The sequence below is a fragment of the Aythya ferina genome, assembly GCF_964211825.1.
Source record: "Aythya ferina genome assembly, chromosome: 9".
In the NCBI taxonomy this organism is placed as follows: domain Eukaryota; kingdom Metazoa; phylum Chordata; class Aves; order Anseriformes; family Anatidae; genus Aythya; species Aythya ferina.
This window is the reverse complement of record NC_140305.1, coordinates 15,314,589-15,341,991: the sequence shown is the minus strand read 5'-3', so window position 1 is coordinate 15,341,991 and position 27,403 is coordinate 15,314,589. Positions and strand designations below refer to the sequence as shown.

Below are 27,403 nucleotides of genomic sequence, written 5' to 3'. Positions count from 1 at the left end.
GTGCATTTACACTAGAGAATATCTGATCTGTATGACAGACGAAACAGCTATTTTCTAGGTGGGAACTCATAAGCATGAGCACTTTTTTTGGACACACAGAGGTAAGTGTGGTTAATCTGTGTGACATGGGATTGTAGTTAGTCCTCAGGAAAGAAGTGTAAATCATTCTGGCCAAGTGGATAAGTATGGTTATTTCAGGCAGGAGTAATTTACTGGAATCAAAAGCAGGGAGAAAGGGTGAAATTTTGTGGTTTATATAATGTTTTCTTCTGCCGTCTTACCAACCCTATTGAATACAGCCTGGTCCAGTGGTAGATAGTGAAAAAAATTAAGAAACAGAAATTGATTACAAAATCATTAAAGGAAATGAACAATACTTGGGGAGGCTGGATGAAGTTGTAAAGCTTTCATATGTCATTAAATGATGAAACGATTCATTGAATAGCTTAAACGTTACAAACTTGTTAGCAGTTGCTTCAAGTGGTCACACAGATACCATCTTTAGTTCCATTCTAGACCTGAAATTGGCTGATTGGCTCTTATGCCCATCTAGTGGGATTATTAGGACACAAAATAATTGTGAATAGTGGGATTATTAGGACACAATTGTGAACTTTTTTGTAAATTAGCATCAAGGACAAAGTACTGCCAGATGACTCCATGCTGGGACTTTGGGTAGATGCAGCTATTTCTCAGTTCCAACTGATGTTATTTTTCTGGGATACAACAGCCAGTCCTTCAGAACTTGACTTCATAATTATGGCAGGGGTGCAAATTGTTTGGTCTGGTGCTACTCCTTCCTTAGAACCACAGAATCATTAACGTTGGAAAAGACCTCTAAGGTCATCAAGTCCAACTCTTAACCTAACTTTCTTGTCTTTCTCTCTCTCTTATGAGTTTCTTCAGTGAGTCTTATTACTGGGACACGGAAGACAATTTCCAAGTTTTCTGTGATAAATGTAGGGGCAAACCTGACAGAATTGATTGCTATTACCCCAGAACCGCTAGAAACAGTATTCTTGCAACAGCTTTAAATTGTGTTTGTTTACCCTCCTTCCAGCTGATACCTATCCCTCTTGTGTCCTTGTCTGTAATGGGCACAACTAAAGATGCTTTTTGATACCATTGTTTAGTTATTGTAAAAGGAACTGAGTGCTATGCTGTGTTTCTCAATCAAATGCAGTGAAAATAAGGAAATAAAAATGCTTAATTGTTTAAATATACAATACAAAGAGCACAATAGCTTCCATGAATGACAATGTGACAATTGCATCATGAAATAGTAGCATTTATTTTCCTTGTCTTCCAAATCTTCTCTTGAAAGGAATTTTCATATCTTCCTTCCTTTGTCACCAAGAGCAGCTTGCAAATCCCTGTGTTGGAGAGCACTTTTAATGCACGTTCACTATCAGTTTGGAGTAAATCATCACAATTGTATTCTATAAGGTCCAGCACCTCTGCGGTGCTGGCAATCTAGCCTTCCATCATTTGTCCAATGTCTTTCAACACCTGGCATAAGTTGTTGGACCAAACTTGGCAAATACTAACGGTACTATCACAAAAGGGAACGCGGGCCTGATAATGCTCTTAATTCTGTATTCCCAAAGCATGTGCCACATTTGGAGAGAAGCCATATGAAAGATGTGGACAGGCCAGCATGCATAGTAAAATACTGTGCTAGAATATACAAACGCTTCATTTAAATACCAGTCAGCATCCATATCCATGGACTGGATCTTGGAAATAGTTGAAAGCAAACGGTTTTGTATTGTTCACATGGGAAGAACATGGGAAGAACATTTCTATCCTCTTTAAGAATTCCTGAAATAAAATTCTGTAGTCTTTGTTATGCAAGGGATTAAATGTAAATGAACATGGCGATCCCTTCTGCCAGGAGATAGAAATGTGTCAGGCATTCCAGACTGCAGTTACTTCCTTGTTCTTGATTGTGCCCTCCAAGAGTGATCTCCCAGGAGTTCAGAAAGTATGTTTTATGATATAAGTAACCTTTGTTTTCATAGTGGGTTTGTATCCTGGCTCACAGAATTCTGTCATTCATATTAGGTATCCTTCTAAAGAAAAAGATTTTATCATTTTAGATGTCCAAGAGTGGTTTTCTGCTCTTCTTCCTCTACCACATCCCTTTCTGAAATGGTGATATCACACATTATTCATATGCTATTCAAAGAAAAAAAAAAAAAAAAAAAAAAGGGGGAGTGGAAATAAATGTATCTAGATAGGAGTCAAAGAACAGGAAGAGCCTTTGAAATGAGGAAATCCTGAGATGATGGAGAGTTACTGGTAGTGGGAGAACACAAACCCTGCCCCATACTGTTTCAACAACCTGGGGAAGAATTAGGTTGTATTTTTTTCTAAAAAAGATATAAAAAAAAATCAGCCCAAATAAATGGTATTCACAGTCTCAAACCTGATGTTCCCCAGTGTGTTACCTGTGGGAGAGCAGAAGGATTGTATTCAGTTCCATCTAACAAATTGACAAATCTGCTCACCATATGTGGAGGTCATTCTCTTAGACATGCCAGTTAAGGTGTCTGATACTTCTCTGACTTGTGGCATGACCACATCCTTAAATGATCCTTTAAATAAATACAGTTTTTAAAAGTGATCATTTTTGATGTGGTTTGGTGAAATCTTGGTATCGTTGATGCAGGTGCTCCAATTCTGTTGGCTTCAGTAGAAATGTGGTTTCTCTTATAAGTTACTACACTATGCATAGCTGTGACTTAAACTTTGCTTATTGCCATTTTCCTTTTTCTTTCTTACTTTTTAGGGTAAACATTGTATTCTTGACGTTTCTGGTAATGCGATCAAAAGGTTGCAGATTGCCCAGCTGTACCCAATCTCCATTTTTATTAAGCCCAAAACAGTGGAAAATATCATGTGAGTAAAAATATCTTAGGCTAAATTGTTTGATACTGTCATTGTATTTGAATAGCCAGCTGCAAGTTACATGAAGATAATTGTAATACTAAATTTTTAAAAACATTTAATTATTTATTTTGCTCTGGAAACTTCCTGGGTTGAATTTCTAGGGACTGCTAGGCTGGGTTTCTAATCCAAATCAAGAGTGCTCAAGAATGAATGCCACCGCAAAATTCTGTGCAACATAGTGTCAGAACTGCTCATTCTCAGGACAGTCTCCACTTAAATACGCCATTTAGTACACTGCCTCTTATTAGGTTAATTCTCAGATGATGGCTTAAAATTTTTTTTCAAAAGATTACAGGTATTTTTTTATGTGTATAATGTTTTCAATCTCAGGGAAATGAATAAACGCCTAACAGAAGAACAAGCCAGGAAGACATTTGAGAGAGCTATGAAACTGGAGCAAGAATTTACTGAACACTTCACAGGTTTGTTTTCCTTGGGGCTGTTCCCTTGCCAGAGCTGAAATTTTATTCCTTGCTGTATAGTAATTGTCTTACCATTGAGATAAGGCTGAACTTTGTTTTCAGGCTGATCTGAGATTTTTCTTAAATCATAGAACCACCTTTGTGCTGCTATGCTGGTGCCAATTTTACTAATTAATTTAATATATACAAAAGTTTACCAGTAGCTTAATTTAGGTTTTAAAATCTTGAGGCTTTTTATTACTTTTCTAGTATTGAAATGCAGATGTTTGCTTTGTTGCTATATTGTATGCTTTAAAGCTTTTATTTGTAGAGCTGAGATTACCTAGTGTTTAACTTCCAATTTTTGAAATTGGGAAATAAAGAATGTTAGTAATTAAATCTCTGGTATTACGGCATGACTGCCTTATGGTACTTTGGTCCAAGGCATGCACAAATGTGGTTTGTTAACTGTAACAGCAAGGGGTAGGCTATAAGTACTCAAACTGATTTTTTTTTTTTTTGCATTGTGGATTACAGTATGAGGAGAATGATCAAGTCAGGACTTTCAAGAGGACAGAAACAAGCCTTTTCTATTACTGTCAGAGATAGGCATGCCCCCCCCCCTTCTTTCCTGTTGTGTTCTTTTGCAATGTTTCAGTGTTTGCCCCATTTGCCTCCTTTTTGTGACACGTCACCTTTGCCAGTTTCTTCTTCCCCATAATGCATAGGCAGAGCTGCAAATGCAAAACATCCTTAAACAGTCTGCTTATCTTGAGCAGAGACACAGAAAATTATGGTGACTTCACATGGGAGGAAGGTGAAGGACACAGTAAACTCCCAGCCTGTCTTCCTGCTGCCTTGTTCTCTGCATTGTGTGCTACCCACACAATGAACAACTTGAGTCCCTCCCGTTTTTGTCGGCATCCCTATCTGCTCCCTTGCAGCCTTCACTGTTTATTCCAAGCCTACATCTAGCTTTCCAGCTCTTCCTATAGCCCTTTATTCATCTGCAGCCAGAAAGCTGTGGGACGCTCCAATATAGGTTGCAAATTCTCCCTCTTATAGAGTCATTTCCCAAATGACTTACAGGTATGTCAGGTTTCTTGTACAGGAAGCCATTGTGTTTATTTTAATAGATATTAAGTATTTAGTTAATAGCTGATATTATCCCAGGTCATGTTAGGACAATATATTGCACAATTCTGTTAGCAAATTAAGAGCCAGAGTTCAAGATACTTCAAAATTTTATGGTCCCTTTTTAAGAGCCCTAATGCCATGGACCATTTTTCTTCTTAGAAGTATAAAGCTTATGTTAAAGGCAGATAGCAACATCCCATGGTCAGATTTGTCTTTACTAATGCTGTTCAGGGCAGGAGTTCTGTTCTGAATCTATCTGAGATACTTGAAGACAATACAGTTCCATTTACTACTTACCATTTGGAGGCTGCCACCTGTATGACTCAGCTGGTACAACAGATTGTGTGAGCATCGCTTAATCTGTTAAGAAAAAAATACTATATCATGTGAGTTAACTGAAATCAACTTCATCAGCAAATTAAGCTTAGACTTACTTAAACTTTGCAGTGAACCATATGAAGAGCACATGCATGTTCTGTTTTAAGGGTCTTGAGCTTTGGAGGGGTTTTGGCTGAACATAGCTGGAGAGTAAGATGATAATTATCATCTAAGTAAGATGATAATTAGCAAGGTAAAGATGTTTCTGAATCTTTCTAGTGCCCTGTAGTGCTGTGAACATTACACTTGAGCTGTAATAATTGAACAAACTCCTCCCACAGGCACTGTGACAATGGGCTGCAGATGGGGAGAAGGTTTTTAAGGGACAGGAATGATGAGTAGGAATAAAAGAAGTAATTTGCATTAAAACAAAGCATGGAGGCAGCAGTAATAAATTAATGCACAAAGTAGTACATCTGGCTTGCTTCCAACATTATCTTTCACACTAGACTTTGTTTCTTAGCTTATCAACTCTGAAGTGGCAATTCTAATTAAAAATAAGTCGCTATCTCATCACAATCGCTTTTTCAGGCTGAAGAGTGGTAAGGAAAGCTCAAACTTCATCCTCATTCTCACCAGGCTACACTTCACTCTGATATGTCAAAACACGTCATGGCTCATTTCTAATTATTTTCTAGGCTTGGAGAAAATGTATCTAACATAATCTGAGCATTAATTGCCTTTTAACTATATGAAAGTTTGATCTGTTGGATATACAACAAATTCCATGAGTTGATGCTCTTTTTTGCCAAAACCAAAGCTAGTGCTCTCAGGTAGAAACCCTGAAGGTCAATCAGCCTTGCTGTGAAATGTCAGGGTCTGGTTGAGGAGTTCACCAGCCTTCACTACATCAAGCCTGATCAGACTGATGCAGTACGGAGCCCTGTACAGTCCTGTCTTTTTATCTTGGAAACACAAATGAAAGCTGGACCAAAGGGAGTGTGTGGATTGACTTGTACCAATTCTAGCACGTAGATAGGAAAGGCAAAAAAATCCTTCTCAGTTGTATATGAATATGTTTAAAAAGAAAAATATTTCCTAACCCCAGGCCTCCAAGTGGAAGAGATGTTGGTTTGTGTGTCCTATAAAATCATCAGCAATGTACTTTTTGTCCAGAAGCACAGTAACCAGAATTCTCCATAGGCATCCCTTCCTTCAGCAATGTGAAATCCTTTTGCTGCTGTGTGAGAGAAAATAACCTCCTGGCTTAGAACATCTTGGTTTCTGTATGGAGCAAGGAAAGATGACTGCTGATTGCCACATTATGTTTTGCAGCTATTGTCCAAGGAGACACACTGGAAGAAATCTACAACCAAGTGAAACAGATCATAGAGGAACAGTCTGGGCCTTACATCTGGGTTCCAGCAAAGGAAAAATTATGAAAATGGATTTTTGTTTTTCATTTTCTAACTGTCATCACCTACTACATCTGACAACTCTTAAGCCCTTCCAGTGGAGCCTGCCTCTAGTTCTTCCCAGTGTGGTTCATACCCTAACCATCACATTCTGCAGTTCCCATAATGCTTTAAATTTGATGTCTTTCTTAGTTTAAATAATTTGTATTATTGTGTGTTGTTGGTTTGCCATTTTTCAAACATGACAGTGGAATGGCCTGACCAGCTATTAGTTTGGGGTTGGGGTGGGAGGGAATTGCTTGGTAAAATTCCTTAATGTTTAAGGGAAAGTAACTTTCAAAGATTTTTCAAAAAAGCTTTATAGACCTTCTTTTAAAATTTCATAACAATTGAAAGAAAAGTTCTATTCAAGGAAGTTGTAAATCTTGAGTAACTTTGCACGCTTAACTTTAATAGCATGGTTTGGTCAGGGCAATCAATTTCAGGTTTTATTTTCTGAGTTAAATTCTGTTCTCACAGATATTTTTTTTCTTTCCAGGCAGTTAAAGAGGAACTTTAAAATTTTGAGTTAACGTTTTCATTAACTCCCATTACTACTTCTCGAGGGATATTCATTTTCATAATTTCATATGGATATTCTTATAATCTATTTTTTCATTTTTTTGCCAATAAAATTGCTAGGGATAAAGATGTGTAATGTTTTTAATCTTCCTTGTGCAACACTATTTATAGTGTCTTACAGAAATTGTTTATAGATAATGGTCACCACACTTTTTGAGCCTAAAATATGTTTAGGTGCTAGGAAACCTTGTATTTTTCAGAGGAATGCCAAATTTCCCTTGGCAGTAATACAGAAAACAATTGCAGAGATGGTTATTAGGGCACTGAGAGAGTGATTCGTAGCCTAAAAATGTGTGTTCTTAGGGGTCAGATTTTAATGAATATTTTACCCACAATAACTGCCTATTTTGTTATAATAAATATATATATATATTAAACTTTCTTTAACTAAACTCTGTAACTATGGGAATTATTTTCTTTACATAGTTGCGCACACGTATAAATATATATATATAAAAATATATATTTTTCTTTTACCACCTACTCCTAGCTTTTTGTTTTGAATAAAAATACAAATTAGAATTTACCTTCCTTAATCTCATGAAATCAAATGGGCTATGGTGGCTGGGCAAAAAGTCCAGGGAATTATTAGTTACAATAAAAAAATACGTGCAAGTTCTCCTCTTTTCTACGGAATTTCAGGTTTGTCTTTTTTTCTTTGTAATATGCATGTCTTAACCAAAGGGAGAATTCAGTCAAGAATACATTTTATTTTTCTGTATATGTTTATCTTGGATTGCATAGGTGCAAGATCTTCCATTTGGAATGCACTAACTTCTGTGCAAAATGTTATAAATACGTTGTAGCAAAACATGGAACTACCTTCAGTAATGAAATTCTCTAATTCTCGTATTATTTGGTACCTGCCATTGCTTATTTTAAAATGGTTGTTTATGAGAGGGATGTGCTTATGGCAGTCACGGTGCAGTCACACAACCAAATTAGCTTTGGTTTGTAAAGAATTACCAACACTATCCATTCCATTTGTTAGAAAGAGGAGAACAGCTAATAAACTTCATTGTACAATGTATTTGTCAAGTGTGTTTTTAATGAAAAGAAATACACGTGGAGTAGCATTTTAAAATAATTGGCTGAGACTGTACACAAAGATAATATATTAGAGAAACACTGGTTGACTAGAATGGGGCAAGTGAGGTTAGTACTTGGAGTGCAGGTTTAAACACTGGACAAAATAGGTGCTGTGCCAAATGCTTATAAGACTTGCAGGAAGAGTAAGCTACCAATGTATGGCCCAAAATTATTTCTGTTTTTCTATATTGGTAAAGTAGGTGTGCTGTCTTTCTGAGAATCCTTCCGTCTTTGGAAATGCAAGGTGTGTACTATCGATGCAAGTTCTGACAAATAATGTCATGCCTTTTTTAGAGGAGCTGAAAGTGTCTGCCTCTTTAAAAGTGGCCGATGATTCGAGGCATACAGTGAGACGTTTTAAGACACCAACTTTTAGATCGTATTTTTAATCTCAACTGAAATTCTGAAATAACTGAGGAATCTGAAAACTATAATAACTTTTGAGATTTCTATATCATATGCATTTTTATTTTCCCCACCTTTTTGAACTGATCAGGAATAGAGTTAAATTTCATGTTCAGCTGGATAAATCTGAGGAATTACCCTTTCCTGTATGGAAAAGACAGAATAACTTTCACAGAGCTTTTCTCCAAGGCTTTTGTCATGTATTAGGTGTCACTAAATAACACTTCACGTTCAGACTAAAGTCCACATTACCCTAACGGTTATCATGCTACTTCCTCCTGTCAAGTGCACAGGCTTCCTTATTGTTCCTTGTTCACTTGTGATTCATGACAGAACTGAGAATACGGCAACAGACAAGTGACCTTCAGCTCTGTCAAAGTGCCTAGCTTCAATCTACTTTTACTTCCTGAGCCCCATCACTTAGGGAATACACAGAATTTGTACTTAGGATGAGGATTTATTTCAACAGCCTGACCTCACACGCTTGAGTCAGTGTGCAGCTGTTTATCTAAGTCTATAGGTGGTGCTAAAGCAGTAATAACCTCATTGGTGCCTTGGATATTTTGTAATTTCCTAGTCTGACTTGTTTTCAAGTGTAAAGGCAGTGTGAAGAGAGGCAGACTTTTTTCCAGTCCTCCCCCCCGTGATCATTATGAAGTGACGTGTGCCAAAGTAAGCAAGATAAGTTGCGGAACAAAGTGCACTTTGAATTGAATGCCGTTGATTTTCACCAAGAAGCAGACTGGGGAGAGCAAACTTGCAGAAGCGCTGCTCTTTGGGTGTTCTGAAGGCTGGAAAAAGCACAAATCCCAAAGACTTTTGCAATGAAGAACTCCAGGAATGTCTTCGTTCTTCTCTTTGTTCATGCTAGTAAGTGCCCTCCAAAAACTATTTTGTTGTGTTGTGATATCTTTGGGGTTGACTAACATGTTATGTGAGAGAGCAAAGGAAAACTAGAACCATTTCAGAACCAATTTCAGGTGGTCAGGAAAAGGAATAGAAAGAAAGGAGGGGTGAAAAATCAAGGATATATTGAAAATTATGTTGATATTGAATATAATATTGATGGTATTGAATATCATTGACTCATCGGTTGTATTTCTTCAGCACGGAATCTACTGCTTTTGTCTCAGTGATGCAGTGATGTTTTCTCGTAGGTGCGTACAATTCCATGACATTTTTTTGGTTTAAAAAATATTTTTAAATAAATAAATAAAAAGCTTTATTATATTAAATATAATTATTGAATTATATTTAATATGATTATTGAAATATAATATAAAATATAATTATTGAGTTATATTTAATATAATTTATATTTAGCATGATCTGCGTGAGATGATGGCTTTCTCTTGTCACTCCCAAGTTCTGGTGGTGAATATTGTTAATTTCTCTAGAGGTGTAGATGCTGTTTCTGAAGGACTCCACAGTTCTTTGAAAAAGAACGCTGGTTCTGAAATGTTCCTAGTTCATTTATTTATTTTTTAGATTTTCTGTTGAAAACCTTTGAGAGAGTATTAGTAGCCTTTTGATAAGATGTTAAACAGTGCAATAGTGTTATTTTCAGCAAAAGAGTTTGGGCCAAGTTTGTGAATTAACTTTGGTTTAGAATCTTGTCTACTGTTTTAACATGTTCTTGGCTGGCAATGGAAAGATAGTTTAACTACAGACCTGCTCTGTGCTCAAGCCCACTTTAAATCTATTAATTCTCAAGGAAGGAAACAGAAATTTGTTGTTACAGGAAAGTCCCCAGCCAGATGCTGGGCAATGTTCAGCAGTTCTGAAAGGGACAAACAAAGTACCACTCTCAGATAGGAGGGAAGGGGGGATCAGGAAGAAGCAGATCAGTGTGGTTTCACTATCTAGGCTGAAATGTAGAGCCAAATGAGCTTTGCTTCATGTTTCAGGTGTGTGTGGCTAATGGTGTCTTCATACACTTATACAATTTGTGCATTATTCCTGTGTGTTCGTGTTTAAAGCCAAAATGTTGACACTGAAGAATGGTACCTAGTCACGTATTGAGATGCTGAGAGAGCAATTTCATTTTCAGTTGCTTGTGTTTGGGGAGTGTGGGGGGAAAGCCTTTATCAATGAAAACCTATTTTTTTCCTCCTGCCCCAGTAAATTAATAGTGAAGATTTCCCTTCAGTAGATGAGGCTAAGCCTCTTGGTCCTCAGAATTCCTGCACCTCCTACAGAGGTGGAAACTTGTTTTTCCCTCTACTACACATGCTACTATAAAAAGTTCTTGTAAGCTTTCCAAGTGTGACTCTGAATTGGAGCAAGCAAAGCCCTCTGTTTTTGTACCTGTTGGAAAACAAAGTTTATGGCATCAACAGTCTTGTTTAGTCTGCAACCATGGAGTCAGAAAAAGTATGTAGCTACTGTTGAGTGCTAGTGGAATCATATAAAATTAGAAAATTAGATGTTGTGTCTCAGCTTCATGGCTATGGTGAGGAAGCAGAGGGCCAGTTAGAGCTGGTAGAAGACTATGTTACAAATAACTTCAGGCAGACTCCAACTTAAAAGTCAAAATTGAAGAAAAAGTGATGGAATTTGGTGCTAACTGCTTACAAAAATGACCTGTGGCCATTTTTCACTGTAAAGCATACTCACATTTTACATACAGCTGCACAACTTGCATGTGATAATATATTCCTACAAAGTGTTTGTAGCTTTGATATGTACAAGACAGCCATTGGAGCCTCCTGAAAGACACCTTTCTTTCTTCAGTGACTAGTGGAATCTCCTCTACTTAACACAAGTCTTCTCATTCATGGAACTGCCCACCCCTTTTCATGAATGTGGTAACAGCTTCTTATGAAAGAGTGTTTTGAAGAGACAAGCTTACTTTTCTACTTTTCACAATAAGCCTAGTGGCAAGGTTCTTCAGCACCTATGGTGTTTTTTTTATTTTTTTTTTATTCAGACCAACAAGGAAAGGGTCAGGGCTCCAGGTAGTAACTTGCAGTTTTTGAGACATAGCTGTCCCTGGGCAGTCTCTTTGGCTTTGTTACATGTCATTTTAAATTTTAGATGCCATCGTTTTAGATGCCTCTGACTAAACAGGAAAGATTGTGTGTGTCCCAGGACGTGTCTCGAGCAGACAGATGGAAGCAGTAGTTCTTGAAGTAAATGGTGCTCTCTAAGGATTATTCTCTTGTGGTACATATATTTTAAATGTGTCTCCATCTGTCTGTGCAATACCTCTGACCCTGGAATCTGTTCAGGAGCATTCTTTGCAAGTAGAAAGCTTTGGGGAGGGAAAAAAAAAAAGTCATGAATTTTTCTTTAATGTTAAGTGACCACATTGTGCAAATGGTGCCATATACATTTTCAAGGTGGCTCCAGAACACAAACCTGAGAAGCTTCTTCAAGTCAAAACTAGGCTTTTCTCTGAAAAGAATGATGGCACAGAAACTCACAAACTTGCAGCCCCAGAAAGTTAACACAAAGATGTCCTGTTCTGCAAAGTTTTAATAACAGTCTGGCTGCCCTGACTTGTTCCACGATACTCATATTTCTTATGTCAGAAATAGATACTAAAGCCTGATGGCATTTGAGTTGGAGCCTATCCTGTTTTCAGTCCAAATAACTTCAGTATTAAGTGCATGTTAATCTGAATGAAAGCAGGAGAAATGAGAAAAATCGCTGTTGAATGAGCCCCATTTTTGGGGAGAGAAACAAAATGAAAGGCTGGCTCTTTGGGAACCTTCAGTTGGTAAGCTCTGTTATAAAGGTACCAATTTATTTTATAATATTTTCTTTTGGTGTTGTCTTTGCAGCTCTCAGCCTGGAACGTGTCCGGTGGTGCACTGTCTCCCAGCAAGAACTTTCCAAATGTAATGATATGAGTAAGGCCTTTGCTGGGGCTGGCATCCTTCCCCATCTAGAATGTACAGAGGGAGGGTCAGCTGCTAACTGTACCCAGATGATCAAGGTGAGCTGTAAGTGATAAGTGTCAGTGATTTAATAACCCTGTATGCCTAATAAATAAACCACGTGGTGATGTACAGAGCTCTGTAAGTGTCTGATGATGCGGACAGATGGCCATATGCTTCCTGGCATTCATGTCTTTGAAAAATCAAAGTGTATATGTATACTTTTTTTTAAAGACATAACAGTATACATATGGACCTGAATGTCAGAATGGCCCTGTCTCTTCTCTTTGGCTAGTCACACATGGCCAGTCATTAGGAATGCAAGTAAAGGTCTTTAATATTCATTCCTGAATAGTAATCTTTGATTTCAGAATTGTTAAATTTATTTAGTAGATACTTAAGAAGGGGTGGAGTGGTACAGTGCAGACAGCAGTTAAAGCTGTGCTGCTGAGCCATTAAGTGGATTGTCTTTTAGTAAACTCTGGGTAATACTCCTTTTTCAGGATCCCAGGAAATTTTATATACAAATGAGTATAAAGCCAAATATCCCAATACCAAACAGGGTACAAAAGGGAGACAAAGCAGCAAGTAGGGTGAGCAGAGGACATGCAAACTCAGCTGTATGAATTCAGCTGCCCAGAGCATGCTCAGTTTGGGGAAAAAAGTTCAGCTCTGGGGAAGACTTTAAAGACTGTAAATATGTGGCTTTGCAAAATGGTGTTTGGAAAACAATTCCCCCATTAGGAGGGGATGAGAGGCAACGAGGGGATACTGGAGGAATGTGGAGGCAGGTAGTCACGGCTGTTTTCACTGGCAGAGTGTGAGGGAAGGGGAATATGGATGAATATGTTAAAAGATTATAGTCTGTGTGCATCTTGTTAGAAAACTTGATTAGATGAACTCAGAACCCTGCAGGTGGAAAATATGAGTAAGTAGTTTTCTGATAAAATGAATCTTCTCTGTAAGGCTTCAGGCAAGACTTTGTCCTTAAGACCTGAAACATTCTTGTAATAATCTACTAAATGTTTAAACTGGCCTACTCCGTGTAGGGCTGTATGGAACCCCTGAGTCTGCATCTGCACTGAACTCTGCTCTTTGAAGCCAAAAAGGGGATGGGACACGAAGGCTGAAAAAGCAGAGATATGCTGTTTTATAACACTACATAACTTGGACTTAGTTCTGTGAATGTGTTAGCACATGGATAAAGTAAAACACTTATTTTTCTTTGAAGATGTTTAAAAATTGAGAAATGATTAAATATTAAACTAGGGACCCTGGTAATAATTTCATTTGGTCATACTCTTCAGCAGGTGTTTAAACACTTCTGTAGGTAAGCCTCAAGTGTCGTGACACAGAAATGAAGTGTTTCTGAAAATAATTAATTTACATTTCCATTGCATATATATTAATCAGAAATTCTATGTGAATTGTCCTGTGCTTTTGCTAGATGCATTGGCAAATACTTGCTTCAAAAAAAAAAATACCCACACTGTTCTTACTTTGCCACCGCAGATGTGATTGTATGCACTTAAAGGAGCTAAGGTCTGTAGTCTGTAAACTACTGACAGTTAAATACAATAGACATTTTTTCTCTCCCGTGTTGTGTTTTATATGCTGGGGTTTAGTCACAAGCTATTGATAGGAGGCTTTTCATCTAAAGGGAGCTCAAAGGCTCAGCTGCCATCTGCTCCTCTACCCCCTGCAAATGTGTGGCTGTTTGTCTGTTGAGGTACAAGCCAACAGGTTTCACAGCTATTTTTGAGTGCACACTTTGGCATTCAAATTTTGTGTCCCCAGAACACATCACTTCAAACAATCTGTGCGTGAACTCAGAAGTATATTTACTTTATTTAAATCTTCAGACTTTGGGGCACTAGCTAGTGTTAAATGAAACTCCTGATTGATTGCCCTTAAGATCTGTCACAGAGCCACAGAAAGAAAACATGGATCCATATCTAAGGTTCCTTTGGACTGTGAAGACTAGTGAGGCCATCATGGTCCAGGGCTGGCTTCTGCATTATTTCTGAAGAAAGGCAGTTTTGAAGTTGTAAAATCCCTCTCAGTAATTGTTTTTCAATAATTTCTGAGTGTATTTAAAAGAACTTTGTGGAGGAAAGAGAGCTCATATAGACATTGACTGTATCATATGGGCCTTTTCTCTTAAGTTCATGGATACTGTGCCTCTGAGTGTTAAGAAATATTAATAACTAAGCTTCAGCGTGTATTCTGACCTTGTGTCTGCACAGGATTATTTGGCGGATGCAGTGACGCTGAATGGTCGCTTGATTTACCAGGCCGGGAAGGAGCATGGTCTGAAACCTGTTGTTGGGGAAGTATATGATCAAGGTATAATCATACAAAATAACTTTTGGTTTACTTAATACCACCTCTTTCCTATGCAGGGTGACTTTCAAAGTTAGAATAGGTTGCTTGTGGCCTTTAAGACATCTCAGTGCACAAAGATAATGGGGAATATGTACCCACAGTCAGCAGGTTCTCAAGAGGGGTGTGAACAACGTTACTTGCCTGTGGGTGGAGGAGCCACAAGAGGCCACCAGCCAGCCTCACAGCAGCATTATAGTGACACATGCCACTTTTATTTGCCCCTTTTTCTTCCTGTGTTGCAGAGATTGGAACATCATACTATGCTGTGGCTGTAGTAAAGAAGAGCTCCAATATCACCATCAACAGCTTGAAAGGTATCAGATCGTGTCACACGGGGATCAACAGAACTGCTGGCTGGGATGTGCCAGTGGGTTATCTAATTGACAGTGGGCGCATCACAGCAATGGGATGTGACCTTCCAAAAGGTAAGAGGGCAAATATCTGTTCTTCAGCAATATCTTTATGTATGTTCTTGGGACCCCAGCACATGGACAGAAATGTGTGGTTTTGTTTGCTGTTTTGTTCCTTGGTGTTTTGGATGCTCCTTTTAAAGATGGAGTAGACCTAACATAGGTCTGATGAAAATGACAATTTTTTTAAAACTTGGAAAGGAAACTCTTTTGAGAACAGAACGTATTTCTTTAAATATTTTCAGAGATGTACTGTGTAGAAATTTTAGTATGATGTTGTGGGACATTATTTATTCGTTGCTAAAAATGTCTCTAATTTTTCTTCTAGCTGTTAGTGAATATTTCAGTGCAAGCTGTGTTCCTGGAGCAAATAGTGCGAATTATCCCGCATCCCTCTGTCAGCTCTGCAAAGGGGATTTGTCTGGGCAGAACAAATGCCAAGGAAATTCACAGGAACAATACTATGACTACAGTGGGGCCTTCAGGTAAGAATCATGGCTCTGTCACTTTTTATCTCTATGTTCTACCCATAGCCATAGTCTCCAGACTTCATTGTCAGGAAACTGAAGCCAGAGAACTTTCCAGCTGGTCCCATTAGAACATCTCTAGTGTTAGGATGACCATGATTTGAACCTAGAGATTTATTAAAAGTAATTTTAAACCCACTATTTCAGGTGTGAATGTTAAAATTAGATGTTTAGCAGTTGTACTGGGCAGCAAAATCCCATTGCTGTTTGCTTGGTCCAATAACTGTTGACACAAGCCTTGGATGTCTGTTTCAGCAGTTTTTAAAAGTAGTAAAACCTGATGACCCTTAGAATTTGAGAGCTGAGCTGCCACCCTACACAGCTATTTCACAGTTATCTCCCCTCAATTGCACTGAATTCTCATGACAATTCTCTGAATTCTCTGCCCTCCATTTTCACACACCAGTCTTTGCTCTATTTTCCATCTTCCTGACTGCATGCTGCATTGCAGTTCCCAGTCCCTGAGTAATAGCACTGACTGAGCAGGGATATAATTTACTCCTGGGAAGCACTTGCTCCCCTCTTTGTAGTTCCCCAAAGGATTCTGTGACTGCATTAGACAGAAAACTCTCCTGCAGTCGTGATATTTGTCCCAGGCAGCACAGAACATGTTGTCCGTGTTCACCAAATGACAGCAGTAGTTTACTTCATGCTCTGTCAGCCCCTAGTCTCTGCCTTGAGCTAAACTCTCAGCACAAGGAAATAGGTCAGTGTCTGCTGGCTGATGGAACACAGCGCACAGTTCTCTGGCTGTCAGTCGGCAGTGCTCAGTGCATGGAAGCTGTGCTTCATAATGCTTATTAATATTTGCATTTATTAGGTGTTTGGCTGAAGGTGCTGGAGCAGTTGCTTTTGTGAAGCACAGCACGGTTCCTGAATACACTGATGGTAAGCTTTTGAGCAGTGGCTGCAAGCTCTGAAGTACAGTGCCTGTGATGACAGCATAATGTCAGATGTTTGATTTATTTTGAATTGAGTAATCAAGCAAAATGCTCTAATAGTGAAAGTAGAGGTACCCACATATATGTATGCACCAGGAGATGGGTGTTTGATTCTTTTTTTTTTTTTTTTTCCTAACACTTGCTAGCTTCACTAAGGGTGAGAGGTGGAATCCTTAGCTGCTTCTGGAAAGGGAATGTTGTCTTTGGTTTCCTCTTGAAAACCATGAACAGAAGTAGCACTGAAGTCTTGGTTTGATACCCAGGCTGTTACAAATGTAAGCGTTGCTTGTGGCTACCCAGTCATTTCCGCATAAACTAGCAGGAAGTTAAGAAGTGGAAGGGGAATAAATAAATTTAAAAAAGGGTTGCATGTAAACCTACACTTGGGAACGCTCTGGGTGCCATTGCAGGCCACAGTACAGTTCAGTTCAGTCGGACAAGTGTTAGACTGTGTATTGTCTTATTGGAGATACAAGACTAAAGTGCATAGGTTATGTTGTAGTCAGAAATATTTCAAAGATGCTCAGGAGAGCTGTGTGCATGCGATGCTTAGAGCAGACTTGGAGCCAGAGATATCAGTCCTGCCCGACATCCATTTCATGCACATTTTCTGTCTGATTTCAGGAAAAACTCTTTCTTCTTGGGCCCAGAATCTTCGTTCCCAGGACTTCCAGCTTCTGTGCCGCAATGGTAGCACGGCTGATGTGACAGAGTGGAGAACCTGCCACCTGGCCCGAATCCCAGCTCGTGCTGTGGTAGTACGGCCTGACACAGATGGAACAGTTATCTTCCAGCTCCTGAACCAGGGACAAGTAGGACACCATTTTTCATCAATGCATTGCATTTGAGAAGGTTTCTCCCACCCACCTGACTGAGTTGAAGACAGGATATCTGGGCACCTTCGGCTCTATGGGGTTTGAAGGAGTATGGGAGGCACTCAGCATCAGTAGGGTCCTGAAGAGAATTTTGCAGAGTGGGACGTAGGAGGTCATTTTTGCCCTCAAAGACTCAGGGATGTTGAAAATTACTTGAGATCTTTTGTTTTGTTTTGTTTTTGCTTTTTTTTTTTTTTTTTTCATTCACTAATTCTTAACTTGTGGATTTTCAGTAAAGAAAACCTTAGTTGTTTGTTTGTTCTGTAGGCAACAGATTATCTCCTGCACATGAACTATGTCATCGTAGATATGCGGTACTAGGTAGAGGAATGTGTGACAGGTATTTTTCTTTCTTTAACATTACAGCAAAGATTCAATGATGCAGGCGCAAAGTTTCAGATGTTTGACTCCACAGCCTATGGTGCCCAGAATCTTATATTCAGAGACTCCACCACAGAGCTCGTTGCAATCACATCTCAGAATTACCAGGCATGGTTGGGTGATGAATATCTTCATGCCATGGAAGGCTTGAGCTGTGACCCCAACAGTAAGTTGTCTTTGGTTTGCTTTTGAAAACCATGAACAAGAATAGCTGATCATGGAGACCATCCTTATTCTGCATTGTCTTCATCTGATTCTTGAGGTTTATGGCAAGATGCCAATCTAATCTTCAAGCATGGAGAAAGGGCAGGTTTTGACCTAGAAACAGGATCACATTGCAGAATGCTTTCCTGAGCAAATAGGCCCATTTTGTGTCACAAGATGTAGACGTTTTCAAATCTTTTTGTTATACATGAGACATAAATCTGGTAAACTGTTACTGCTACGTGGTACTACGTTTCTTACCCACTAAAGAGGGGAACCAGTAATGTGTTACTGTGTAAGTCCTCAGGTTGGTCTGTTGTGGACTTTAATACTATCAGAAGAACATCAAAATGAATTGATGTGTATCCTGGGATACTCAGAGGCACAGGTAAATAATTATGGCCACTGAACCTCCCAGACACGCTCTGTGCTGTGGCAAAGCCCCTGACCTCCAGGACTTCTCTCTTTTGGGGGCTGCTCAGTGACTGTTAGGTGAGGAAGACTGTGTTCAGTGTGGTTTTTTTTGCTGCACTCTTAAGAGAGTAGACTGGAAACAATTAACACCTTGCAGCTGTGCTTACTAATCATCAGTCACAGGAGTTCTTGTTCTTTCATACTGGATAGATTTGTAATGTGGACATACCACTAGTCTGGAGACTTCTGTGGTACCTGAAGCAGTTGTAAGTCTAAGCTAGAGAGCAGGGAAACACAGAACTGAACATTTTAAATAACATCTCTGACACATGTGACAGTGGAGCAGTGTGTATGCCGCCTCCTCTTCTACAAAGGAAGTGAACTGTAATACTTCCTTTCCAATTTTCTGCAGCATTGCCAGAAAGCCTGAACTGGTGTGTTATTTCAACTGAGGAGATTTGGAAATGTGGTGAAATGGCTACTTCATTTAGGAAAAAAAATCTGAAACCAGAAATCCAGTGTATTTCAGCCAAGACAAAAGAAGAGTGCATGGAGCTGATCCAGGTAGGCTGCTACTAGCCTTGTGCAATAATAAACCAATTAACACAAGCTTCTCTCTCTAGGTAGGATTTAGAGAGATGTGCTCTTAGGTGATGATTAGGCAATGTTGGATTTCAAGGGGGTGATCTGTAACTCATATGGTATGGATGGGCCTGAACCCTGCTGCTCTTCCAGTGTAACAAAGGTATCGTTGCCCATCTAGCTGTAGCCTTTGTCTGAAAGCTCCTTTCACTGATGCTTTACTCGTGTTTGGGGGGGTTTAGTTAGAGCAGATTGCTTGTTTGCTACCAGACTTATCTGTTGAGATGCAATGGGTATGATGCTGGAGTTCTTTGTCATCATTGTAGCAGGGAAGGTGTTTGCTGTTTTTTCACAGAAATCGTATATTTTATTTTTCAGAAAAAGGAAAGTGATGTTGTAGCTCTGGGTGGAGCTGATATTTACACAGCTGGGAAGACATATGGCCTTGTACCAGCTGCTGGAGAAAGTTACTCTGGTAAGAAGGTCAGGAAATAAAAATATAGGCCTTACTTTCCCAGGTTGAAAACAGATCTAAAAGCACAGCCTCTGTTCCCGGGTCTTGCTAGAAAAGCTATTTGCAGAGGAAATAAATATTAATTGTCATCACATCATGGACAGAGGAGGAAATAAGTATGGGTTGGGTTCCTACAATGAGTTTGTGGCAACTTTTTTGTGTCCTGCTGTTGGACCAGGATGAGTCTTCTGCAGTTTCAAGTCTTACACGTATCTATTTGTCTTTTCAATTCTGCATTGGAAAATGAGTATTCACAAAATCAAAGTAACTTTAATAAGAACAATACAGAAATTACACAATGGATTCCAGTTAAAAACAAATTACTCCTCATCGACGTGGCTGCTTCATTGTCATTGATGAAAAAAGAGCTTATGGGAGTTCTGTGAATAAGGCAGTTTCAATGTGCTGCAAAACTCATGGAAGTTGTAACACAGTTTTGAATTGTCACATTAAAAACAACTTCTTAGAGCAGTTTTGTTAAGTCACTAATGACTCAAATGCCATTTTTGAAGGTTATGTACATAACAACTAGCATTAACCAAATGCTTGTATTCCTCTGTAGTTTACTCAGTTCAAGCATATAGGCCATGAGCGAATGCAACATCATGGAGTAGACAAATGAAGATAATTGTGTGTGTTCATAATTCCTGACTGGCTGATAGTCGGTGCAATTGAAGTTGGCACCAGATAAGTGTAATGGTTATGTACATTGTCATTAAGCAGTGGGAATGATTAAGGAAAGCAATAATACATTTTTTTTCTTTCTGCAAGCTGATGACAACAGCAATGCATACTATGCTGTGGCATTAGTGAAACGGAATCCATCCAATGCATTCTCCATCAGTGACCTGAAAGGGAAGAAGTCCTGCCACACAGGACTGGGGAGAACTGCTGGATGGAATATCCCCACTGGTATGCTAATTAAGAAGGGCATTATTAAGCCCAAAGACTGCAATATTCCTCAAGGTAAGATGATGGTATCATGTATCAAAAATACAATAATAATCCAATTACAAACTTCCACTAGGGAAGTACAGTTTCAATATTGCATAGCTCTATATTAAGCTAATTTGTTCGCAAAGGGGTGCTGCATTTTTAATGTAACAATTTGGCAAATTTTAAGTTTGCCACGTGATTAGACTAATGGAGGGGTCATGCTGAGAATGTTACATCTAACAGATGTAGGAGGAAAGGATTCCTTTCCCTCTTTCCTTTGTCAAAAAAAAATTGTTGGTTAATTCAGGTTGGAAAGGTCATCTAGTCCAGCCCACTGCTCAAAGCACGTCCAGTTAGATCAGATTGCCTAGGGCCATGCCCAGGCAAGTTTTGAGCAACTCTGAGGATGGAGGTTCTACAGCCTGTCTGGGCCCTTGTCCAGATTTTGGACGATCCTTGGTGTAAAGAATTTTTCCTTATACCTAATCAAAATTTTCCTTGCTGTCATTTCTGTCTGTTAGCCAAAAAAAGCAGAATCCTAACTCTTGGTCAACTTGTTTTCCCCTTGGACCCTCCAGTCCTTTTTTTTACGAGCTGCTTTTCAGCCTCTCAGCCTCTCATGGGGTTATTCCAACCTAAAAGCAGGATTCTGCATTCACCTTCCAAGATTCCTGTCAGTGTGTTTTTCCAGTTTGTCCAGATCCATCTCAATGGTAGTCCTGGCCTTCAGTATATCAAACTACAAAGGTTTATTCCAGTCTTCAGAAATGTAATTGAAGTGTCTCTCTCTCTCTTTTTTTTTTTTTTTTTTTTTTTTTTAATTTAATGAACTTTAAGTTTATCATTTAGTGTTGAAAACCCTGCTTTTGCACATGTCCATCTCAGCTCTTGCTTGAGGATATGGACACAAGTCAGATGACAATAACAGGATACAGATGTATCCCCTCTAGGTAGTACTTCTAGCTCTGGGATGTCATTGCATTAAACGAAGTATACTTGTCCTGAATTTTATTGCATTTATTTTCAACCTTTTTGTAGTAGTGGAGAAAGGTACAGTAGTAGTGGAAAAAGCAACGGTTCTAAATTTGCTTGTACATTTCCTGTCTTCCAGGGAGCTATTTACTTTCATTACATAATGAGTTAGATGATGCTTTGAAAATATTTTAGAAGTTTTAATTTATGAATTCCAGTAAAATAGCTATAACTCATGTTTCTAGTGTGCTACTAAAATCAGCATTGGTTATAACTTAATGACAGTGTAACTACCCTTTGGTATGAAGAGCTGTGCCTTCCACTTACTATATTATTTTTTTTGTATTTATTTTTTTTTAAGCTGTGAGTGAGTTTTTCTCTGCAAGCTGTGTGCCTTCAGCTGATCAGGATAATTACCCATCAAAACTCTGTCAACTGTGCATTGGAGATGATAGTGGAAACAATAAATGCAGTGCAAGTAGCCAAGAACGTTATTACAGCTACAGTGGAGCCTTCAGGTAATTAATACATATGGTGGTTATTTACTCCGTCAGTTTGTCAAAACACAATGAGGAACTGTTCTGCATCCCAGTCAGCAAAAAGCATAATTCTTTTTTTTAAAAACAGCCTACTGGAAACAGCAGCAGCCTTCCCCTTTATAAGATGCTGTGCTGGTCATAGCAATGCAGAGATCTGTGTGTGTGTACGTGTATATCAGAGCCTTTTTCCAGCGTCCTGGCCCACAGCCAAGCAGATGACTGACAGCCAAAGCCATGTTTCTCTTTCCCGTGTAAAAGACACCCACCTAGTGAGGAGCATGTGCATTGTCACCAGTCTCCAGTGTTGCTTTATAGCATGGCAGTCTCTACTGCTCTGGTCAGGTCATCCATAAAGAGTTTATGCAAGGAAAAAGGCAAATGGTAGTCAGGGTCTGGCTGCTGAGAGTCTGTGCTGAGCGTGGCAAGCTAGAAACAGGGAGCTCTGTGTGTGTGCCCCTTCACTGCTCTTACCCATTTGTAGCTGTATGCAAAAATAGGTTTCTGAACAGCACGAGTGGCTATGTTCAAATACCAAATCCTCTTCAGAACAAGGTATGGGGTGGAAATTGTGTGAAACAGGAAGAAATACTTAATAACAAATAAAATAAATACTGTGTAACAGTGGACATCTACATGTGAGGCCATTAAGTTTCAAAGCCCCAAGTCTTTGGGTAGATCAGGAAGTAACAATTCTTTTTGCTGACCTTCACCTCTGACGGTAATGGTGCATGTAACAGAGCTGGCAGTGAGCGAGTCTTCCTTCAGGGGAGGAGACTCAAACAGCAGTTGCCCAGTAAATATTCAAATGCTGGACTTAGTTTTTTTTTTCACAAATCTATTTAGCTATGTCCAGTTTCTTTGCTGTGGTACGGGCCTTACAGGCAAACTGTATCCTCTGCCATACTTCACAGATTAACAGAGCTAGCTACCAGTCACCAAATGATAAGCCATACCCAAAGACTTGGAGCCTTTTAAGATTAATTAAAAAGATTTAAAGATTAGTTAGGTTTTAAAAAAAAGATTTTAAAGATTAATTAGATTGTGAGGCAAAAATGGAGGGCGGCAATCTGCTATGAGGAATGGATGGGTCTAGCTGTAATGCTTTGTGATCTCTGAAACAAGAATGAGTTATGTATGGAAGGTGACTGGTGTGTCAGCTCTGTGGTAATAATAACTTTGTTTATAACTGTTCATGTTTAACCAGGTAAATGCAGAATTTATTCTCAGTAATTGTTAACAAGAATAATTTTTCTTCATGTTTGGTACTGTGTAATCCTTGCTCAGTTACAGCTTTACATCTTCCTGATCGGTGGGCTTAATGATCCTGGTTTAGGCAATGCTTCCTGAAAACATAAGTCTCAATGAGATATACTTTGTGTGTGTTTTAAAAGGAAGGTGTGAAAGCTGTTGTTACCAATTGGGGAATGCAGCGCTGAGTATCACACATCTTCTGTTCCTTTGCTTATCTAATGTTGGCCCTTTTTATTGTCCTTTCTCACACCATTATGAATCACTGTTTGCTGCTGTATTACTCTCTCGAAATTCTTTATTTATTTTTTAAGCCTTGCAAAGATGTTAGTTTTCTCTCATTTCAAGATGTTTCACTTCTTGCTCTGTTTTTCCTCATTACTTTAGGGTCCAGTGGATTTATTTGCAGGAATATATAGAAAGCTGATTTCTAAATCTGTTGGTTATTAGAAATTATGTGGTCCCAATAAAGATGCTTTGAACTGAACTTCTCTCTCACATTTTCTAAAGGTGCCTAGCACAGGACTCTGGGGATGTGGCCTTTGTGAAGCACTCGACCGTGTTTGAGAACACAGATGGTATTTAGTTTTTCACGTCTCCTTATTATAATTCAGTTATTTTTGTTGAGTATTATTGCTCTAAAGCATTCGATGAGTGTGACAGTGACTAGTTTCTTCTTTCAGGTAAGAACACGGAAAGTTGGGCCCGTAACTTGAAGTCCAGTGATTTCCAGTTACTGTGTCGAAATGGTGCCCGTGCTGAAGTCACCCAGTTTGCTCAGTGTCACCTGGCTCGGGTGCCAGCTCAGGCCATTATGGTTCGCCCAGATACCAACATTTTTGCTATATATGGACTACTGGACAAGGCCCAGGTATTAATTATATATTTATTCTATGCGGGAGTTTGATATGGTCTAACACAAACCAAGGATAAAGACAGTAAGGCTGTACTGCTGTATTATGTCCCCTATGTCATGGTACTAGTAGCATGTGCACCATGCGGAGTCCTTTTGGAGTGGGAAGGAGAACATAAAACGCATCCCTTGTAGTTCTCCTGGTAAAACCACTCTGGTGCACAAGAGATTTCAACTTTTCGCCCAGCCAGTGGTTTCAGTAGTAACCTTCCTGAAGCTTAAGGTGTTTTCCAAAATGGAATTACTTTTAAGTCTAACAGTACACACCAAAACTTTTCCATAATGGAATTTTCCTAGCAATACAACAGTGTATAGTAACAGAACGTTGCTGGGCATATTTACACTGCAGTCATGTATATGTAAACCATCTAGGCAGACCATACCTGGCTGCCACAGCTAGATTCCTGTCAATACTGCAGTTGACTAGTTTAAAAACAATACTGGGTATCTCCGTGCTGGGCTTTTGATCACTCCCAGGCAGTCAAACCCTGTGTTACTCAATACTTGCACAGAAAAATGTTTTAAAAGTACAGCTCTTTCTAGATAGTAACAAGAACCAAAATTCTTGTAATTGCCAATGACAGGATTCTGTATATAATCTACTAGAATAGATTATATAGTAGATACTAAAAGTAAACACAGATCCTGCAGTTGTGTGTGAACTTCTCATCTGCTAAATAGTTCCTATCACCTTTCATGTTGTACTAGGGAAATATAGCACTTAATCTTGCAAAATAATGAAAATTTTGCATTCTTGTCAGGAGTATTTTGGAAATGACAGCAATGGAAATGGATTCAAAATGTTCGATTCTTCAACCTTCCATGGAAAAAACTTGATCTTCAAGGATTCTGCTGTTGAGATTGTGCCTGTAAAAGAGAGGAGGACATACAAAGAGTGGCTGGAGAGTGAATATATTGAGTCCCTTGAAGGGATGCAAACACCACAGTGCTCTGGGTCAGGTAATAAGATGATACAACAGCACCTACTAGTGACTACTGTTGTTTTGTTCCTTATTTTATATCAGTTACAAGACTTGGACTAACACGGTGTAAATGGCAACTTCCAGGCCACCCCTGCCTACCACTTTCAGATGAGCTTCTATTTGGATAACGTGTTGGGCTAACATTTTAATGCTTCTTCCTGCCTCTTTGCAGGCAAGGTGCTAACAGCATCTGCTTATCAGGGGAGTGGGGTGGGTTTGGAAGCTAACCCTGTTCATGTGAATGGGGTAGAATTTGGGACAGAAGCCATCAATACTGTGCCTGCATGGCTTACAAGACCAATCCAAAACTGGAGCATCTCTGCAGTTGTTGCTGATGTGGAATTATGCTGGGCTGAAGGATTCTCAGATGCTGTTAGATGGATACTGGGTTTCTGATCTGTAGAAGAATTTTTGCATCTTGGAAGGCAGTATCAAAAATCTTGTCTAGTGAATCCACCCTGGCCTCCATGCTGGTAACATTCCAACTCCTTCATCCCTGCTTATCCTATCCTCACCTTGTTGGGGGCAACAGTTTCTCCTGAGCTCTGCTGACAGAAGAGGTAAGTGCACAAAGGATGGACAGGCTGTGGACAGAGAGAGTATGTGCCATCCAAAATACTGCTTCTGCCATGTACAAGGTCCTCCAGCTTCCAGCAGAAGAAAGTAGGGGGAATCACCAAAGTCGCTGGAGGAAAAGGAAGGCCAGAGAGACTTGGAGGGACTACCTGCTGGCATAGGAAAGAACAAAGCCAAATGTGTTCATCCACTGAGCTTGCTGACTTTCCACAATCAGTACTCTCGCTGGCTTTGGAGAGAAGTCGTTTTCCCTTGTCATCAGGAAACTTGTGGCTGTCCTCCTGTACGGGGTTATCTGAGTGCCTGTGAATGAAACTTGTATTTTCTGTTAGAGAAACAAAGTAGCTCGCAACTGATAATGTGTTTCTGTGTCAATTGGTTTGTGGTATTCAGTTCTTATTTTTATCCATAGCTGCAATAACAACAAATGTTGCTGTGCTGCTGGCAGGCAGCCTCCTCCTGACTACAGCTACCACCTCATGATCCTGGGATGAAAAGACATTCAACATAACTTAAAAACAAAGCAAACCGGATAAAAACAGACATAAATAATGTAAATAAATGGAACCTAAGAAATAAACAAGAAAAGTAATTATAATTTATCCAGACTTTGGCCTGATCATTAAGCTACATGGTTTCTTACTTTTCCTGGAAAATAGTACTCTCTCTCCTTGCTTCTTTGCATGCAATTCCCAGCTTTTCCTTATGTTTAATTTGCTGCAAGGTTATCTGGGTTTAAGAGAGAAGGAGTCAAAATACAGCCTCCGGCTATTTTGATTTTAGATTTTATAGCTGTGGCAGCAGTAGCAAGCAGGGGCACGATATAACAGCTACAATGCTAGGCTTGAATCTGAGGTCTGTGGGCCAGGATTCTGTGACATTTATGGCCTTTCACTTGAAGCTCCTTGGCCATGGCTTTCTGGGATAAATTTTAGTGATCAGATGCATAGTTCATATATTAAATACATAAATTAGCATATGCATTTCTGCCTGAAAGGTGTGAGGTGCCTTTTATCTTCCTTGTTTTATTGCTTCACTTTTATGGATGGTTGGATTCATCACCTGTGTTTTTCCAAGGAATTCGGCTGTAGGAAGGAATTATGGTAATTTCACATCCATATTTTCTTCCTACACTGAATTATAATTAAATTATAACTATCTCCATGAACACAACTCTCCACAAAAGCTGTTCAAAAAAAAAAAAAAAAAAAAAGGAGTTATGCTTGTATTTGCTCAGTATACTGCTCAGGGCAGCAGTTCGCCTTTCCTTGCATGCGTGCCCGGTGCCAAATTACTTTCTGGCCCCTTGTGCTGTTAGGAGTGTTGGAATAAAAATGGTTTTGCACAGAGTTACATTGTTTAAAGGTAAGGAATGTGGCATTAAAATATGCTTGCAGTGATAAGAAAGCTTAGCAGATTACCTTGTAAAATGCAGACAACCAGATTCCTTAGAGCAATTAGGTGAAAATCACGGTGTCAAGTCAGATAAGGGAAGAAACATTGCCACTGCAAACAGGGTAAAAGGTCAACAGAAATTTGAAATTTAACAGGCCAGCAAGTGAAGGCCGTGCATTGTCTGTGAAGCATCAGATAGGTTGTGCACCTGGATTACTCACTCAGTGGGGAAGCAGGGGAGGGTTCAGGTCGCTGAAAAAAGGATATAAACCGTGTTATGGAGCTGGTAGGTGCGCTCCTGCTTGTGGGGCACCCACCATTGCAATCACAAATAAACTGCTACTTCACTGAGATCCTCGCCTGAGCCTGCTATTGGCTGCAGAGTGTTT

The 27,403-nt window shown here is 39.2% G+C and overlaps 2 protein-coding genes across 25 annotated transcripts in view; both read left to right on the top strand.

The window, feature by feature from the left end:
• Nucleotides 1–7,874, top strand: part of DLG1 (discs large MAGUK scaffold protein 1) — a 149,729-nt gene extending 141,855 nt beyond the window's left edge. For all 24 annotated transcript variants that reach the window (XM_084529486.1, XM_084529489.1, XM_084529508.1 and 21 more), the window contains 3 exons: nucleotides 2,792–2,901; nucleotides 3,283–3,374; nucleotides 6,144–7,874. In XM_084529486.1, coding sequence (XP_084385612.1) covers nucleotides 2,792–2,901; nucleotides 3,283–3,374; nucleotides 6,144–6,250 — 309 coding nt within the window. In that variant the 3' untranslated portion in view covers nucleotides 6,251–7,874. The remainder of the gene's footprint in view (nucleotides 1–2,791; nucleotides 2,902–3,282; nucleotides 3,375–6,143) is intronic.
• Nucleotides 7,875–8,026: 152 nt separating this feature from the next.
• MELTF (melanotransferrin) lies at nucleotides 8,027–26,221 on the top strand. Its single transcript, XM_084529511.1, has 15 exons — nucleotides 8,027–9,208; nucleotides 12,124–12,278; nucleotides 14,466–14,565; nucleotides 14,847–15,029; nucleotides 15,343–15,499; nucleotides 16,362–16,429; nucleotides 17,107–17,294; nucleotides 17,724–17,904; nucleotides 18,769–18,920; nucleotides 19,317–19,413; nucleotides 20,224–20,418; nucleotides 21,722–21,878; nucleotides 23,658–23,725; nucleotides 23,831–24,018; nucleotides 24,822–26,221. The coding sequence occupies exons 1-15, from the start codon at nucleotides 9,163–9,165 to the stop codon at nucleotides 25,101–25,103; spliced, it is 2,217 nt and encodes a 738-aa protein (XP_084385637.1). The 5' UTR covers nucleotides 8,027–9,162; the 3' UTR covers nucleotides 25,104–26,221.
• The last annotated feature ends 1,182 nt before the right edge of the window (nucleotides 26,222–27,403 follow it).